This window comes from Mytilus trossulus, chromosome 1, assembly GCF_036588685.1.
Source record: "Mytilus trossulus isolate FHL-02 chromosome 1, PNRI_Mtr1.1.1.hap1, whole genome shotgun sequence".
Taxonomy (NCBI): Eukaryota; Metazoa; Mollusca; class Bivalvia; order Mytilida; family Mytilidae; genus Mytilus; species Mytilus trossulus.
The window spans coordinates 15,221,025-15,239,839 of NC_086373.1; the positions used below are offsets into that span (position 1 = coordinate 15,221,025).

Genomic DNA, 18,815 nt, shown 5'->3' on the forward strand with positions numbered 1-18,815 from the left:
TGAACTTTCAGTTGCTTGAGCAAAATGACACATACAAGAATATTACAGATGATCATACAGTGGTGCATTCCTTCAGATGCAGGTTGTGGTAATAGAAAACAGTGCTTAAAAAAAAGATTTTCTGAAGCAATTAAAAAATAAAATGAATACAATGAAAAAAAATAATCATCAATAAAATAAAGCAATCTACTCTACCTGTTAAAGTTTCTATAAACCTCTATAATCTTAAGAGATCTTTTCCTATCTATTCTCGGAGTCATTTTTTTTAATTTGATAGTTACTTTCTGTTTTGATTTCACTGTAGTTGTGGTAGAACTGTATTTTTGTTTTACATCCAAACAATTTCTATCATTCATTTTTAAAATGTGCTTCTAAAATTGGGAACACAAATATGTCAAATCCTGCATTACATTCATTTGTTTATACAAAATGGATTGGAAAGCTGAACTTCAGTATCAAATCAACACCATTTTTTTAATAAATTATATTCTATCATTTCCATATTTATAAAGTCAAGCTTTAATTATGCTTAAATAATCAAATTCAGAAAAATTGACAATTAACTTGACAATTAAATTAGTGCTTGTTGATGAAAATTTAATAAAAATTCATTAAATGTGCAAAAACAGGCGAGACAAAAATTGGTCAGAAAAGCATTTGAAATTCGTAACAATTAAATACAAATAATATTTTGTTACAAGGCAAGTTAATTGACTTTAATTTAGAATATATATATACTATTAAAGATAAAAGTAAATCAGATACATAATGGAAAATTTGGAGGCCATTGGCAATGAAATGAAACTATTGGTTGAGAGGAAAAAAATGTCATAGACAAAAATAGAAACTATTGGTTGAAGAGAGCAAAAAAAAATGTCATAGACAAAAAAAGAAACTATTGGTTGGGAGGGAAAAAATGGTATAGACAAAAAAAGAAACTATTGGTTGGGAGGGAAAAATGTCATAGACAAAAAAAGAAACTATTGGTTGAGAGCAAAAAAATGTCAGACAAAAAAAGAAACTATTGGTTGAAGAGAGCAAAAAAAAATGTCATAGACAAAAAAAGAAACTATTGGTTGGGAGGGAAAAAATGGTATAGACAAAAAAAGAAACTATTGGTTGGGAGGGAAAAATGTCATAGACAAAAAAAGAAACTATTGGTTGAGAGCAAAAAAATGTCAGACAAAAAAAGAAACTATTGGTTGAAGAGAGCAAAAAAAAATGTCATAGACAAAAAAAGAAACTATTGGTTGAGAGGAAAAAATGTCATAGACAAAAAAAGAAACTATTGGTTGGGCGGAAAAAATGGCATAGACAAAAAAAGAAACTATTGGTTGGGAGGAAAAAAATGTCATAGACAAAAAAAGAAACTATTGGTTGAAGAAAGTAAAAAATGTCATAGACAAAAAATGAAACTATTGGTTGAGAGGAAAAATATGTCATAGACAAAAAAAGAAACTATTGGTTGAAGAGAGCAAAAACAAATGTCATAGACAAAAAAAGAAACTATTGGATGAGAGGAAAACAATGTCATAGACAAAAAAAGAAAACAATACAACCATTTGTCAACATGATACTGTCAGATACATGAATTTTGTTTTGATATTCATGGAACAAAAGTTTCACCTGATTATAGTCAGGACAGAAGGATGGATGAATGGAATAAAGGATAAAACATTGGAACGATGTCAACTGACCAATAAAATATTATTCCCCTCTTCTATTCAATATGGGCATAAAAAAACACAAGAGTAAATGTTCAGACATCGACCATGAAAACAGACATTCACAATGGTCATTATTATTAATTAAGTACTGTAGTCCATCCCTGAAATTGCATTGCATAAAGTCCTACAAAGCAACCACCATTTTCAACCCACATGAAATCAATATCAAATCAGAAATAATTATTTGGAAAGAAATGCTATATAGAAATTTATTGAATTTTGTAAAGTTAGGCATTAAATATTCATAACTAGAAGTTAAATATTGTGACAGAATCACAAATTAAAATTCCACTTGGTAAGCCTCCTGTTTTATTTTAGTTCCCTGCTGTAACATAAACTACTTGTTTTGTAGCCTGGTGCCAACAAAAAATTGAACATTAATTCAATGCACTAAAAGTTTTACTCTTAAAAGCATGAATTTTGTACATAAACTTGGGTATAAAACAGACTAAACTAAATATTTAATGGCAGAAGACTCTTTAAAACTTTATGATCCATATATTACATGTATTATTTAAAACAAAACTAGTAAAAATGTAAACTAGTACATGCAGTGCATTGTATTGCCAGTATAAAGCTAACAAAATGATGTTCCCCTTTTTTTCTTTAAAATTTCTAAAAATTAATAAAAGAAATGGTTATTAGAAAATTTGATCCTTTGACAAAATCAGTCGCCCTGTGAGTGGTATAGATACACTCAGTTCTGTTAAGTTTTACGAGTCAGTCCAGAATCAAAAGACCTTATCACTATTTGGATATCTGCGCCGCTTGACCTGAGAATCAGTGCACCTCTTGAATTATTGATGTCATACAATTTATCATTTTACCAAAGTGGCATCAGATATTTTCTATTATGATGTCAAAATTTATGGGAGCTTTTATGTTCTGGGTAAAATGCTTAACAAATAGCAATAAGGTGCATGTATGAAGAGATAAGTTCCCATCTACCTTTTAGCACTGAATGATTGTTGACAACTTTAGAAGCACAGAATCTTTACATAAACTCACTTACCAGTTAGCACAGAATGATTGTTGACGACTTTAGAAGCACAGAATCTATACATAAACTCACTTACCAGTTAGCACTGAATGATTGTTGACGACTTTAGAAGCACAGAATCTATACATAAACTCACTTACCAGTTAGCACTGAATGATTGTTGACGACTTTAGAAGCACAGAATCTATACATAAACTCACTTACCAGTTAGCACTGAATGATTGTTGACAACTTTAGAAGCACAGAATCTATACATAAACTCACTTACCAGTTAGCACTGAATGATTGTTGACGACTTTAGAAGCACAGAATCTATACATAAACTCTCTTACCAGTTAGCACTGAATGATTGTTGACGACTTTAGAAGCACAGAATCTATACATAAACCCACTTACCAGTTAGCACAGAATGATTGTTGACGACTTTAGGAGCACAGAATCTTATACATAAACTCACTTACCAGTTAGCACTGAATGCTTTTCTATGCTGGTAGTGAACTCTTGGCTTTGCATTTAGATGAGCACTTAGCAATCTACAGTGTTTCAGAAGTTCACTTTGACGATTGCTACCGACACAAACCAAGGACTCTTCATCACACCTCAATATTCGAGTAACTTCGTAATTAGAAGAATCATACATAACTACATCCGATGGCCATTCCCGTCAATTCCCAACATGCAATGTTTCAATTTATGAGCTTATAATTCCCTTGACAAAAGTGCAGTTGATGTGTCATATTCATCAATAACTTTGATTTTGAAAATAAATTTTCATGATAAACAGATTTGTAGTAAATACTGCTTTATCTCTGCACAATAATACAAATAATGCATTGATAATCTTTCCTGATTTTTTTGTTTTGTAAAACAAGAAAGGCCAATTTAAATATGACACAATTTGTCTGATATTTAGGTGGGAAAAGGTCCCATAACTATAAAAACTATATCTTTGGGCATTCAAACATAGAAATATGGTTCAAAGAGCATATTCATAACTTTAAATTCTCAAATGATTAACAAATGAACATTTCAATTAACATGCCAGTTTTTATTAATAGTCCTTTTGACTAAGTAAAATCAATTAATTTAAATTAGATTTTGCATATCAAATAATTACTCAATTAGGATATCTGATTTTAGACATGTAAAAAGGGTTGTTTTGACACTTTTGTAGTAAGTGACCGACAAGCTATTTTTTGTATGGTGGACATATTTTTTTCTAACATGAAAAAGTTATTTTGAACTTTGGCAGATTATAAGTTGTCTCATTGGCAATCAAACTACATTCTCCTAATTTCTATATTCATATTTTTTTTTGGTGTTTCAGAAATCCTGTATTATCCAACAACTAACAAATCCTTTATTAGTAACAAGGGAAGTTAGAATCATTCCTCACTTCGAAATGACTTATCATTGGTTATGGTCTTAAAATGACTTTTTTCAAAAGTTACCATTCCTTTGAATTTGAGTTCATCCCAAATTTTTTTGGGGATTTTTATTATTTATTATCTTATTAGTTTTCTGTATACTGCTTTCGGGTTTGTTGTTTGTATGTTTTTCTTTGGCTGTGCCATGGTTACATATGTCATTCTTGATTTATGATTTGGAAGAAGTTAATTATATGCCAAAATGTAAAATGTCCAAAAGTAGCACAAAGATGATTGTATATGCATTATTCTCTGATTTAGGAGTGCTTGAAAATATCTTTGCTAAGAGTAGAACCACCATTTTCAGGTGAAAAGTTTAAAAAAAAACCCACTGAAGACCACAATATTAAATATTTGTTGAGAACTCATAGAAACTGCAAAAATAAAGATTTTATTACAGAATATTATTTTATTCACTCAGTATGCCTGTACATACATGACCTTAGGTCTAATTCATTTTTAAATAAACATTTACGATAAAATCTACTTCAAGATGAAATAATTATACCTTTCTTTCACTTCTCTGCTAATTAAAATAAACTTTATTTCCCATTAAATACAAAATCAAACTTGGGATTGTCATAAAATTTAAATTAATAATTTCATTCACTTGATCTCAATAATAAGTTCTGCTAAACATTTCTTTTTTTGATATATAAACTCTTGTTATTTCCACAGCTTGTCCATAAATCATAATTCTGATTTTTTTTGTATGATTTAAATCATTTTGACAACATTTTATGTATTCAGATGCAATACTCTTTTTCTAGTTACAATTTCTTAAAACTAGATATAACTCATTTATTTTTTCTATTTTACATGAAATTTCACAACTAATGACGATTCAATAGATTCTAATCTGAATTGTATCCATCCAATGTCTTGGTTTTTACAATTTTCTCCATTTTAAAATCACAACACAAGCATACCAAATCAGTAACTACTAAGTAACAAACACTACAGCATAGAATTTCTATTTTAAAATGTTGCATTATAAGCTTTCAAATAAGTAAATCAATTTCAATTTTAAAAGACATCAGTTTTACAAATCTCTAATTAAATTTCTCATTATAATAAAGCTAGCAACATTTTACCAACGCTGAAATGCTTTGATAAACTGTTACAAAGCAAAGAGTTAGTTACAATATCAATACACTGAAACATGACAACCAATATATTACATGTATTGGAGTCCATCTTTCATTATAGAATAAGCTTTCAATAGAAAATTAATGCAATTCTTTAGATCTAAAAAAATCTCCTTTATAGACAGCATACTTGGTGTATAAAGATCTAATCCATAGAGAAATAAACCTAGGATCAGACTAGTTAATAGAAATGTCTCTATCAACTTTTATACAATAAAATACAAACTTAAATAAATAACTACTCTCTTTCCAACTAATCCTGTAAACAGGAAAAAACGAATTCAAGTGAAATTTGACAGAGTCAACCAAACAATCCCAATAGTATGACGAGTTCCCAAGACAATGCTCAAGTGAAAACAATCTTGATAGTATGAGGAGTTCCCAAGACACTGCTCGAGTGAAAACAATCCCGTAAGTATGACGGGTTCCCAAGACAATACTCAAGTGAAGATATGAAGGACTTTACAAATTTTTACAGCTAAACAATGTCTTCAATTCAAGATATTATCAAACTGTATTTCTGGTGGGTTTTTTTCAAGCATTTTTATTTACCTGAATATTTTGTAACAGTATCATGAAATAAACAAGAATATGTCCACAGCACACGGATACCCCACTAGAACTATTATTTTCTATTTTTAGTGGACTGTGAAATTGGGATAAAAACTCTAATTTGGCATTTAAATTAGAAAGATCATATCATCGGAAAAATGTATACTAAGTTTTGACTTGTTTGGACTTTAACTTCATCAAAAAGTACCTTGACCAAAAACTTTAACCTGAAGCGGGACAGACAAATGGAAAAAGAGATCGACGGATGGAGGGACAAATGAATGTCCCCACAGACCAGAAAATATAATGCTCCTCTATGGTAGATGGGCATTAAATTTATAAAAATTGTTAAAATTTGATTAATCATCTAAAACTAAAAAGGCGTAATTCTCCCATGTCCAAATGCAACCATGGTTGGAACCCCCACTCTTTTTTTTAAGATCAATGCATTTGAATGGGAACATTTACAATGTAGTTGGAACCACACACAAATCCCCCCCTTTTATACTTTTATCCTGGTTGGGAACCCTCCCTTTTAAAAATGGAACCACCCTTGTTTTGTATTTCCGTACATTCTTTAGCAGATGTTATTTGACTGCCCAATAGGTTATTTCTACTATTATCCTCATTTTCTTGCACACATGGAATTCCTAAAAAACTGGTTTCCCACAAATAATAATCAATCCACAGAATAAAAGCAAAGTGAATAGACAGAAAGATGAATGCTAAGATGATAATCAAAATCACATCCCAGTAGTAATGCAAATGAAAATTTACAAATTACATTATATAATAATTGTCCACACTTTTGCAGCCCTGAATGTCTACTACTTCATTTTTTAATGACATGCTGGCATTTGGAATTAAATGTAAATATTAATAAATTTATCTCATTTCAGATCTGACAGATACAAATAGGATAGATTGATGAACATCATTAGATAAAGATAATTGCATGTACACAGTCAATTGTCACTTCTTATGTCAGCAAACTCTAGAAAAGCAAAAAATTCAGAATTCTATTAATGAAAACCTCAACAATTAATTTTTTCAGGACCAGATGAATTCTGCAGCCTTCAAGAAATACTAAAAAACATACAATTTCGGACCTTACCATGGAATTTTCATACATCAGTCACTCCGTAGGTCTTGACTAAGCATTATATACTATTGGTTAGAATGATCTCTGAATGTTAAAATGGAGGGAATGGTAGAAGGTGATTGTTGTACTATCATTGGTGTAACAATTAGCATTAAGACTCAAAAGGGGAGGAAATTGCTCTTGATAGAAGAACACATGTCTGTGTGGTAAAATATAGGGTGATTTTACTGAAATAAAGCAATTGCAATGCAACATAAATTGTTTACATTTCAAAGTCTTAACTCTGGCTTACAGATGTTCTGCCATTCGTTGACACACAACAGATGACATTGTTTAACATTCACTGATCAAATTTTTAAGACCAAAGTATATTTTAAATATCAGTGTTCCATTATTGAAGTAATCAGTAGATATCATTAACTACAATCTGTACTCCTAGATCAGATTTCAAATCTAGGAGTATCACCTTTTCAATTAAAATTTCTGGCAGGTGCTCATGGGAGTTTGATTTCAGCCAATCAATCAATTATCGGCCCTTGTAGATTTTGAAAAAGAGTAGGCTAATGCCGCTACAAGGCAGCACTCGCACCCGCAAAGTGGAAAGGGATTAATATAAGTTCCAAAACTTGTTTCTCAATCCACTATAAATAAACATGTTTAAACTAATCAACAAGTATGATATTACAAATGTGTACAACAACATAGTTCCTTCAAAAAATATATGTATGTAGAGAGTAACTAGTGAATATACCATCTAGGGAGCTATATCTGTAAACTTCTGTATTCAAGCATAATTCTGTGCTCATGGCACATGTGGCAATACATTTTCAAGACTAATGAAGGTTGAGCCTTAAAAATAATATCCTTCACACAAGAACATTTCTTGTACAACCCAGTTCTATACAAACAAGAGGCTCTCAAGAGCCTGAATCGCTCACCTTAATTTTTTTGGTTAAATCTCTCATCAATGATTATTTTTGCTTTTCAATTTATTTAAATGTTCTTTGAATTGTCCTATTTTCTTCAAAAGCAAAAAAAAATCATTTTCTCCTTTGTTCTATTTTAGCCATAGGAGCTATGTTTCTTGACATACAAGGAAATGAAATATAAAATTTATACTAGATACTCTGAAACTCATTTTTAGTTTGGCTGAAATGTATACAGCAGTTTCAAAGGAGAAGATTTTTTAAAGTAAGTCAACATGATGAACAAATTGTGAAAAAAGTCTTTAAAGGGCAATAACTCCTTAAGGGGTCAATTGACAATTTTGGTCAAATTGAGTAATTTGTAGATCTTACTTTGCTTTACATTTTTGCTATAAACAGTTTATCTGTATCTATAATAGTATTCAAGATAATAACCAAAAACTGCAAAATTTCTTTAAAATCATCAATTCAGGGGCATTATACCTGAAAAACCAGTTACCCAATTCGGCTGAAAATTTCAGGACAGGTAGACCTTGACCTAATAAATACTTTAACATCTTGTCTTATTTGCTCTAAATGCTGGAGTTTTTGAGATATAAGCCAAAAACTGCATTTGACCCCTATGTTCTATTTTAAGTAACGGTGGCCATGTTTTTTGACGGATCAAAAATCGAAGCACACATTTTGTGCAGGATATACTAAGGAACAATCATATTAAGTTTTATTCAAATCCATTCAGTAGTTTCAGAGGAGAAGATGTTTGAAAAATTGTTAATGACGACGACGGACGCCAAGTGATGAGAAAAGCTCACATGGCCTTTTAGGCCAGGTGAGCTAAAAAGGAGATACTATAATGTCCAGAATAAGTCAGAACGAATTCATCAATCCTCTCAAAAGAGAGAAGTAATATCAAATGTACAACAAAGATGGTATGTACTAAGAATTATAATCTACAATACAGAAATACAAAAAAAACACTGTTGTGGAATTTGTAAATGATAAGAACTCTATATGAAAAGCCAGAGAATCACGAAAAAAGCAGCTCAGAACATGTGTAATATACATGGTTAACATCTAAATCTTTTTAAAAATATACTGCAACACTATTTTTTGTCTTCATGACTAAAGAAACAAGTATAAGGTACAGCAATTCTGCTAAATAGAAAGCTGAAACAAAAAACTTATTTCTAAAGTTGTGCCTGCTTTAAGGCTACTGAATCAAAAAATTCCACAATCTAACCTCCTCATGGACACAGAGTTTTCCAGTTTGACAAAAGAAGGTAACACTGTTTTAAAGTAAAGAGTTTTTTAAAACATCTGAGGTTTGAAGAATAAAGAAAATCAACATCTTTAGAAAGATATTAATTGATTTGTTGATTAATAATTAATCTTCTTACCTGCAATTGAGTAGAGATGGTCATTAAGTTAATAGCTGACCAATAGAAGTTTATGATAAGAAGTAACGAGTACTTACGATGAAGGCCGTTTAAGTGATGTTGATTGGAGTGGTGGAACCCAGTAATCAGCATATAATCCTAACCGAGCTGTCTCTCTAAACCGGGAACGTATTTCCACCATTTTACGCCGAAATTTGGCAACATAATCAGGAAAGGACATATTCACTTTCCATGCATGGCCTCGTTTTATTTCCACCTTGATCACCCAATTTGTGTTGGTAAAGGGATCGGGAAGCTTGATGTGAGACTGAACCAAGTAAAATATCAAGGCAAATTAATAGTCACAATTATTCAATAAATTAATCAACTGCCTCATTTACATTTAAGGTATTAAATATCACCAAGTGACTAAATGTTACAACTTTATAAACTCCATCAACTCTGTTAACTATTCTCATGCAGCCTCCTAATTTTCATAAAAATCAAATTAGGAGTCTTTGAAGTCAACACACACAAAGTTTTGGTTGATACCCAATGGAATGATTTTTCACCTTTCTCCAGTAAAAAACACATTAAATGCATTAAGCTTATATTCACTGTATGGTAATAGATTGTTACACTTTTTTTCCAATCAGACGCTTTTCAACTTGTAAAGAAGTCGTCATAGTCGTTGAAAATATAGTCGTCATAGTATAATTATGACATTTATAGATGGTTTTCTCTAATGAATTTGTATTCCAATATCCTTTGGAAGGAAAAGCAATTGTTAAAAAAAAACTATTTGCAGGAAAACTCACTTTAATCAATATATCATAACTAACTGCAGATAGAATGAATATCTAGTTTCAAATCCCAGTAGGTGCAATTCTAATGAGGTAATGTTACCGATTAACTTAAACTGCATCCATCATACAAGTAAATACATCACACATATCTTTAACTCTGAATCAACTTTTTACTTTGTTACACAAGTTACACACGAATAAAAGGTTAAAAATTGTCCCATTGTAAGGTACATTTAACTCTTATGTCAATTTTAGGACCATTAGCTAATTACTTATAATAACAGTCGTTCGCTGAATACACATTCACTGTAAGTCAAAGAAAGTCCATTGTAAACATCTATAAGTAACGATTGCCCTGTCTATTGTAATATGTGAACTCCATTGGATGTCATTTTAATAACCTCCTAATTTACTATCAGCCGTCTTTTTAGCGATTTAAATCATGTAAATAAGGAAACTATGTAGATGTTTCTTGTCGATATGCCGGTATGCTTTCCTGATCTTTTATTTGTTGATCCTTTACCTATGATTTTGTCCGATTGTCCTATATTTTATGTCATTGTTTAAATGACAATGCTATTCGATTACGTAAATAAAAGTTTATAGCGAAGATAACACTGTCTGATTGACACATGAAAAATCAGTACAAAGAACGAGAAAGTCTTTACAAAATGGTGACTTGCAATACTAATAACATGTACTTATTCAATCTACGTAAAAAAAATATTCAGCTTGACAATAATGATTGTCATTTATTGGAAATTTAAATTAAGTTGAAATAAAATTCCATTTAATTTCTTGTCTCAAGAAATCATTTCAAACATAAAAAACTGATCTCAAGTCAAAGAAAAGATTCCGATTTAAATCTTTAATATCAGATAACAATAGATATTTGTCCTTGATTGGAAAATCTCGTCAATTCATAAACACTTGATACAATTCATTATAGACTTTTGATAGCCATACATGCCATAACTGAACACAAAACTGCTATTTCAATGGTAATATAATGATATCATCTATAATAAAAATATGTCTTTTTATCCATCAACCATCATTACATGAGCTCCTTTATTAAAATATTCCAATCATTTTCATATTTTTCTATACACGAAGATAGCTTTAAGATAACCTCACGGCAAGTGAAATTTTTCACACGACGTGAACCTAATTCCATCTCAATAATCCCCTCAAGATCTTTTTATCATAACGAACTTAGCATCACAGACCATAAGAAGTCAATTGGTCTTTTAATCATGATCAATTGATATAAATACTACATTAGCTTAAAATTTCTTTAAAGGAATAAACAGAGATAAAAATTTAAATAAAATTTGATGTCTTTTAATTTAACTTAATTCGATTTAAATGAATTGTTTAGATATAAGATTTATAATGTATACAACAACTGTCCAAGGTTTGACCAAACTTCAATCTGTGTGCATGGTTTAATCCAACTTATATTAGTTTGCAACTTTGTAAATGTATATACATTTATAAATTCTGAAATTACCTGAGAATTTTTCAAACTCATGCATGATTTAATAAAAATATGCTTATATTAGATATCAATTTTCACTATATAAGCCCACTTTTGTTTCATTATTTACTTTTCATACTTTTAATTCCCATATTTGATTTAGGCTCAGATTGGCAATGTATATTTATTACATAACTATATAATATTGAATTTGATGTAAATAGGGGGCTTATATTTGTCAGTGTATTCAAACATAAATAGACCACACATGGAATTAGTGTTGCTCTTGTAGATTCTTTCCCAAATTTACTGTTGTTTAAATTTTTCATTCTATTTTAAAGCATTTTTTCAATATACTTTTCAAGAAATATAAATATCATAGAAGTAACCATCTCAACTCAGTATCACAAAAACTAAACAATTACTTCAAGTAAAAGGTTGTTATCACCACCAAGACATGAAGGAACCATTATAGCAGGGAAACTTCTACTTTTATATCAACATTTGTAATATATTTGAGAAACGAAGTGTTATATTGATATATATGTCATCATAAGTTATTGTGACTGGTTGTAAAATGATTTTAATACTATGTTTTTTTCATTGGTATAGATGAATGACCACTAACTTGCTATCACATGTCACTAATATTTCCATGTATAAGATGGTACAGATAATTCTGATGTCATTATTATTTACCATGACTATCATGTAAAAAGTAATAGTGATGTCGTTACAAGTTACCATGCCTGACATATTAATGGTGATAGTGATGTCGTCATAAGTTACCATGCCTGACATATTAATGGTGATCCTGATGTCGTCATAAGTTACCATGCCTGACATATTAATGGTGATAGTGACTTCATAATAAGTTATCATGTCGGAAATAGAAATGATGATAGTGACTTCATCATAAATTAACATGTCTGGCATTTAAATGGGGATAGTGATGTCTTCACAAGTGACCATGTCTGAAATATAAATAGTGACAGTGACGTCATCATAAGTTACCATGTCTGACATAGAAATGGTGATGGTGACATCGTCATAAGTAACCATGGTCTGATAAAGATATGTGGATAGTGATGTCATCATAAGTTACCATGCCTGACATAGAAATAGTAATAGTGACGTCATCATAAGTTAGCATGCCCGACATAGAAATGGTGATGGTGACGTCATCATGAGTTACCATGCCTGACATAGAAATGGTGATGTCATCATAAGTTACCATGCCTGACATAGAAATGGTGATGGTGATGTCATCATAAGTAACCATGCCTGACATAGAAATGGTGATGGTGATGTCATCATAAGTTACCATGCCTGACATAGAAATGGTGATGGTGATGTCATCATAAGTTACCATGCCTGACATATTAATGGTGATAGTGACTTCATAATAAGTTATCATGTCGGAAATAGAAATGATGATAGTGACTTCATCATAAATTAACATGTCTGGCATTTAAATGGGGATAGTGATGTCTTCACAAGTGACCATGTCTGAAATATAAATAGTGACAGTGACGTCATCATAAGTTACCATGTCTGACATAGAAATGGTGATGGTGACATCGTCATAAGTAACCATGGTCTGATAAAGATATGTGGATAGTGATGTCATCATAAGTTACCATGCCTGACATAGAAATAGTAATAGTGACGTCATCATAAGTTAGCATGCCCGACATAGAAATGGTGATGGTGACGTCATCATGAGTTACCATGCCTGACATAGAAATGGTGATGTCATCATAAGTTACCATGCCTGACATAGAAATAGTAATAGTGACGTCATCATAAGTTAGCATGCCCGACATAGAAATGGTGATGGTGATGTCATCATAAGTAACCATGCCTGACATAGAAATGGTGATGGTGATGTCATCATAAGTTACCATGCCTAACATAGAAGCGGTGATGGTGACGTCATCATAAGATATCATGCCTGATACAGAGATGGTGATAGTGATGTCATAAGTTACCATGTCTTATATATCTTGAGAACACCCATTATTATATGAGTTGATTTACAAGTTACCATGTCTTATATATCTTGAGAACACCCATTATTATATGAGTTGAATTACAAGTTTGATCATTTATTTGATATGCCAAATTTTTAATATAGTTTTTAATTTAATAAGAAATAACGGTATTTCGATGTAACTCGTGTAAGACATGAGCATAAACATATAGAGTTTTTTAGTATAGAAAAAAAAGTCATTTATTCTTCCAATTCCAGTTCAATCCGCAATCCGACATATTATAGCACTTATGTCTTGAATAAACTTAGAAATAAAAATAAACAATTCTGCAAACTATTAATTGATAGTTTTTCCAGTGAATAGCATACATAACACCATAAGTATTTTACAGAAATCTTTTGTTATAATTTTTTTGAATAGAAATAATTCACAGTATAATTTTTGCAGAACCTCTTTAAATCCAATGAGTCTATTTTAAGACATCAATGAATATGAATTAAGGGGAAAATATCTTTAAGTGTGACATTTGACTTGTAATTAAATACATTATTTACATATTTTTTTTAAATGTCATTATTAAAGATCACTAGCATTATATATACTAAAATCTACATCAAATGTTTCCAAGTTTTAAAATAATGGATAATAATAGACAATATCATTACACATTCATTTGGTATTTTTACATTTATAATCAAATGCATAAATATTCCATTGATTCAATTGTCAACAAAATTAAAGGTGGCTTAAATGAATAATTTACAACAGAAAAACCCTGATGTTTATTCCAAACTAATAATACAATATAACTACCATTTTAGCTGAGCTTCCTCTATCTCTCATTTCAAATACAGTACAATGGGAGATAACTCTAACTTGGTTACCAACCAAATTCTGAACAATGGCATGAAAAGATAACTCTGTGTGTCCTGCCTCAAAATTATTTTTTTCTATACTAAGAAAGATAACTCTAACACAAAACATTTTTTTTTAATTATAAATCAGAAAGAAAAATTATTTAAAAAAATCAATACGACTGTTTATTTTTATTTAAGATAGTTTTTTTTTAGTTGTATAGCAAAAGGTTTAACTAATGATTTATGTTACATAGGAACTAATTTTATTTAACTAAGCAGTAATATCCAAAACAAGAAAACATTTGATATAACTAAAGTAAATAATTGTTAAAAGAAAATATAAATTTGGGGAATTTATATCATTTAGCCAAGAAGAATTTTCTTAAATTGTATTAAACAATTTTCATTATGGCTTATATGTAACCAAATGTAAGATGACCATTAATCAAAATAAGGAAACTTTGAATGCAAAGAAAATTACAGTTTTTGCAATTCCATATGCCTATTTAAGGCTGAAATTATATCTTAAAGAAGTCCATAAAAATACTCAGCAAAATAATGAATGAATTGACCAAATTAAACATTCAAAGTGATGTTTTTCATTTTCAATGACAAATCAATCCTTTAGACTGACTGTTTAAATAGTATGAAGGTATATGTTTGCTTGCCATTATTTGTTTCTTGTATTCTATTCTTCTTTCAAATGCTTTAGAGGTATTATTTTCTATCAAAGAAAATTTGCCTGTTAAAACCCCATAATTTTACAATATCTGTAGTTCAAATATTTAATTCCCAACAACTATTTCTCACCACAGTCATCAACCACTTTCAAATATATAAATATAGATATACTTGTGCTTTGGAAGAGTGTCAATTTTAGCGAAGTTCTGTAGTGAAAAAAATCATGCTATGACCTCCTAAGAATAAATACCCTTACTCATAATTCAAAGTTTTGTTAAAAAAGAAAGACTGAAAGATAAGAAGAGATAGGAAGTGCTCACTTGTTTTAAAACTGTCAAGTTGCTGAACAAATATGAAGTCATTTTTTTTTATACCTCATAAAATTTAAACATCAATATTTGTTGGACACACCATTGATAAGGTGAATGCAATATAAGAGTGGGAGAATACAATTCTTTGATATTTCGAAGTAATAGACCATTGGAAATTATAATTTGTGTAATGGTAAAAATAGCTCATTGACAAAATTTGTTTCCTCAAACTGCATTCAATACATTGAATAGATATAAGAAGATGTGGTATGAGTGCCAATGAGACAACTCTTCATGCAAATGAGTCAACAAGAAAGGATATACTTCTGCTTCCACCAATTTCTGTGACCTACCTGGTTGGTTGTAGTCGTATCGGCAATGTCTGCCGTCTGTGGTTCTGCATGAGTTTAAAACGAATCATTCTATGCGAGTACATCTGTATTGGGGTTAGACTCCCCGTATTTCTTAGAAGATTCAGCTGTTGGTTGATCTGCATTTGTGATAATAGTCGTCCAGTATCTAACTATTAATAAAAATGATGAAAATAATTATAAGGCAACCTATTAGTATTAGGTAATCTTAAAACTTAAGTCTGAAAATTGGTAGCAAAAAGAATTATCCCAAAGGGACAGCTGCTTTATATGATTTATGAAAACTCAATAAATGAAACTAATTGTTCATTAGTCATAAATTCATTTCCCTCATTAAAATTTGATGAGAGAATTTATATTAGTAAATTGTTTATTTGTTTGGTCTTCAAAGGAATTTCTTTCCGATATAGAACTAGTGTGTTTATTCCAAATTAGCTAGATGCATAGGGGGTGGGTTGAAATCTCACAAAACATGTTAACCCCTCCACATTTTTATGTCTGCTTCAAGTAAGGAACCTACAGCCTTTTTAGTCTTGTGTGTTTTAAAATTTCTGGATTCATTTGTATGTTTCAGAGTTTAATGCAGCATCCTTCATTGCTAAACTAGTATATGTTATTTCTTTTCAAAGCCAGCTGAAGCCAATATCTGGATGTCCTTTTCCGACTATTACATAAACATGATTAGTGAACTACAAAATATGGATCAAAACCCAAATTTGGCATATAAAATTAAAAGGTGCAAAAAGTGAGAAATTAATTAGAATGCATTTTTTATCTATCTTTAGTTTTCATGTATTATACAAAGTTGTCAAGGAAAAAGGTTGTAATATATGTAGATGCTCATTGCTACGTTTGGCACTGGTAAACATTCATAGCTTTGTCTTGACTGTTCACAAATTTTAACCACGGTGAGACACTTATCAAGAACATGAAAAAGTTGACAATGTTTAAATTGTACTTAGTTACTAGAACATACCCGTGATATCGCGGGTCCGTGACTGAATTAAAGTATATAACTATGTGTATGCCTTATTTTAGTATTGGTATTGTCATCTGATAAAGTCATGCCGATTATAAGATGCACAGTAGTTTTCTCTGTTTTCAAAATCTTTCTGTTTGAACCCGTCGACCTAGAACCTATCAATTATTGGTAATATTAATAATTTCAAAAACAAAAGGGCCGGGAATGAAGTATTTTTTACTCAACAGTATACAGCAAAATTCTAAATACACCGTTTTGTGGTGCGCCTGTCAGATGCGGAACGTACGGATAAGGTAATAGGTCACAGGTGAATATACTATTGGTATCGGTGTCGGATTCGATCCGGAACTTCTTAATTGTTGGCAATATTAATTACGTGGAAAACAAAAGGGCCTGGAGAAGTGTAATTTTTAATCAACAGCATAGTACTATTTTAGTTATATATAAAGTTGAATTCTTTGATTCATCGTTTTTACATGATGACGGCTGACAAATTGGACCTCGCAATTTTAGTATTATAGATATGTTTCAAATGAAAACTTCTCTGTTGATTATTTTGAATTTTGAAATTATTAAGATTTCAACTCCCTCCATCAAAGCTGATTTTAAACAGATACAGCAGTTCTTTTATGCCCTTTTTAGTGTTAATTTATATCAAATAAAGTGGTCTTACCAATATTTAAAATGACAAATTTATCCATGTTGTGTATCCGATTCAAATGATCCAAGAATTTCCAATCAATTACAGTTTCATGTGTACACTATTAATTTCTATTTACTGTATTATTTAAATATGATAAAAACTATTGATTATGTCTACATATTCCAGTAATATCCTTTAATAATATATTTCAAAACACATCAAATTAGTTATTGAATTACTAGTAATTGAACTTTATTTTCAATGATCAATTTTAGTCTTTGTATTCTAGCACTTTAAGATGTCATTTTCCTGCTCTGTGAATAGAAATGAACTAATCCATTTCATAATATCAAATTGAACTCATAGCATGTTTCAATATTCCAGTAGGGCTTTGATTTCTATTTCAATAATGCATTAATACTGAAATTTCATTTCCATTTTAACAAAGACTATCTCAACTTGAGAAAGATTTCTTTAAATGGAATAAAGCAGAATAATCCATTAAAAATAACAATTTTATCCTTGGAATGTAAATAGATTTAAATGTTATATTTGACAAGTTGAAGTCACCTAGGTCCACTTATTGGCTGTTTGATGGCCACTAGTAAGTCCTCTACAAATATACTAATATTTAATGTGATAAGTTGTTGGATTTCAACATAAGAGGTTCCTAGGGTGGGCAAAACCCCTTAACAATCAATAACAACATTTTGCTGAGATAATTTTTTCTTTCCACAAAGGTGCTATCTTTAATATCTAATTATATTTTGTCAACAATTTGAACTTAATTTAATAGGTCACTAGTCTTTAAAACTATTTACATCCTCTATTGGACCTCAGTGGCATATCTTTTTGACTATTATAAAAATCTGTTAATTATAAGTTCTATGATGGTGGTATTACAACAATGTATCATCGTAACCATTTAATCCATTGCGTTAATCTAAATGACTCCAGAAATCTTAATATTTAAATCTACTTAATTCTAAAATTATCCCTCAGTAAGTTCTACTATTTTTATTGTTTTCAACTTACTTAGGCAATATTTTTTTTAATCTTTGTATTGCTTTGCTATTTAGAAACTATTTTAGTACTGCTATTGAAGACAGTCAAAAGAAAAGCCCAAACACTAGGCAATGCAGTTAACATTGTTTTTTTAAACATTAATGTACATCTGGTAGAACCAACAATCTCTTTATTATCCTTTATCACCAAATGAAAAATGTTGTAGGAGTACTTCAAAAAAAAATTATAGAATGATTATTTTGTAGTATTTCATTGTATCAAAGAAAACCAAAGATTCTAACTTGATGGTCGACTACAAATATGGTCTACTTATGCCTGGATGGAATTCCAGTTTAGAAGATGCTACATTGTTGAATTGAGATAGATTTTGAAATAAAAGTGAACTAAGTTATAGTGTTGTACATTT

The 18,815-nt window shown here is 30.3% G+C and overlaps 1 protein-coding gene across 8 annotated transcripts in view; it reads right to left on the bottom strand.

Moving 5' to 3' along the window:
* Window positions 1–18,815, bottom strand: part of LOC134716281 (uncharacterized) — a 98,378-nt gene that overhangs the window by 40,876 nt on the left and 38,687 nt on the right. For 3 of the 8 annotated variants that reach the window (XM_063579185.1, XM_063579177.1, XM_063579216.1), the window contains exon 2: window positions 15,741–15,910. The exons of the other annotated variants lie outside the window; for them this stretch is intronic. In XM_063579185.1, the coding sequence (XP_063435255.1) occupies window positions 15,741–15,910 (170 nt within the window). The remainder of the gene's footprint in view (window positions 1–15,740; window positions 15,911–18,815) is intronic. 8 annotated transcript variants of the gene reach the window in all.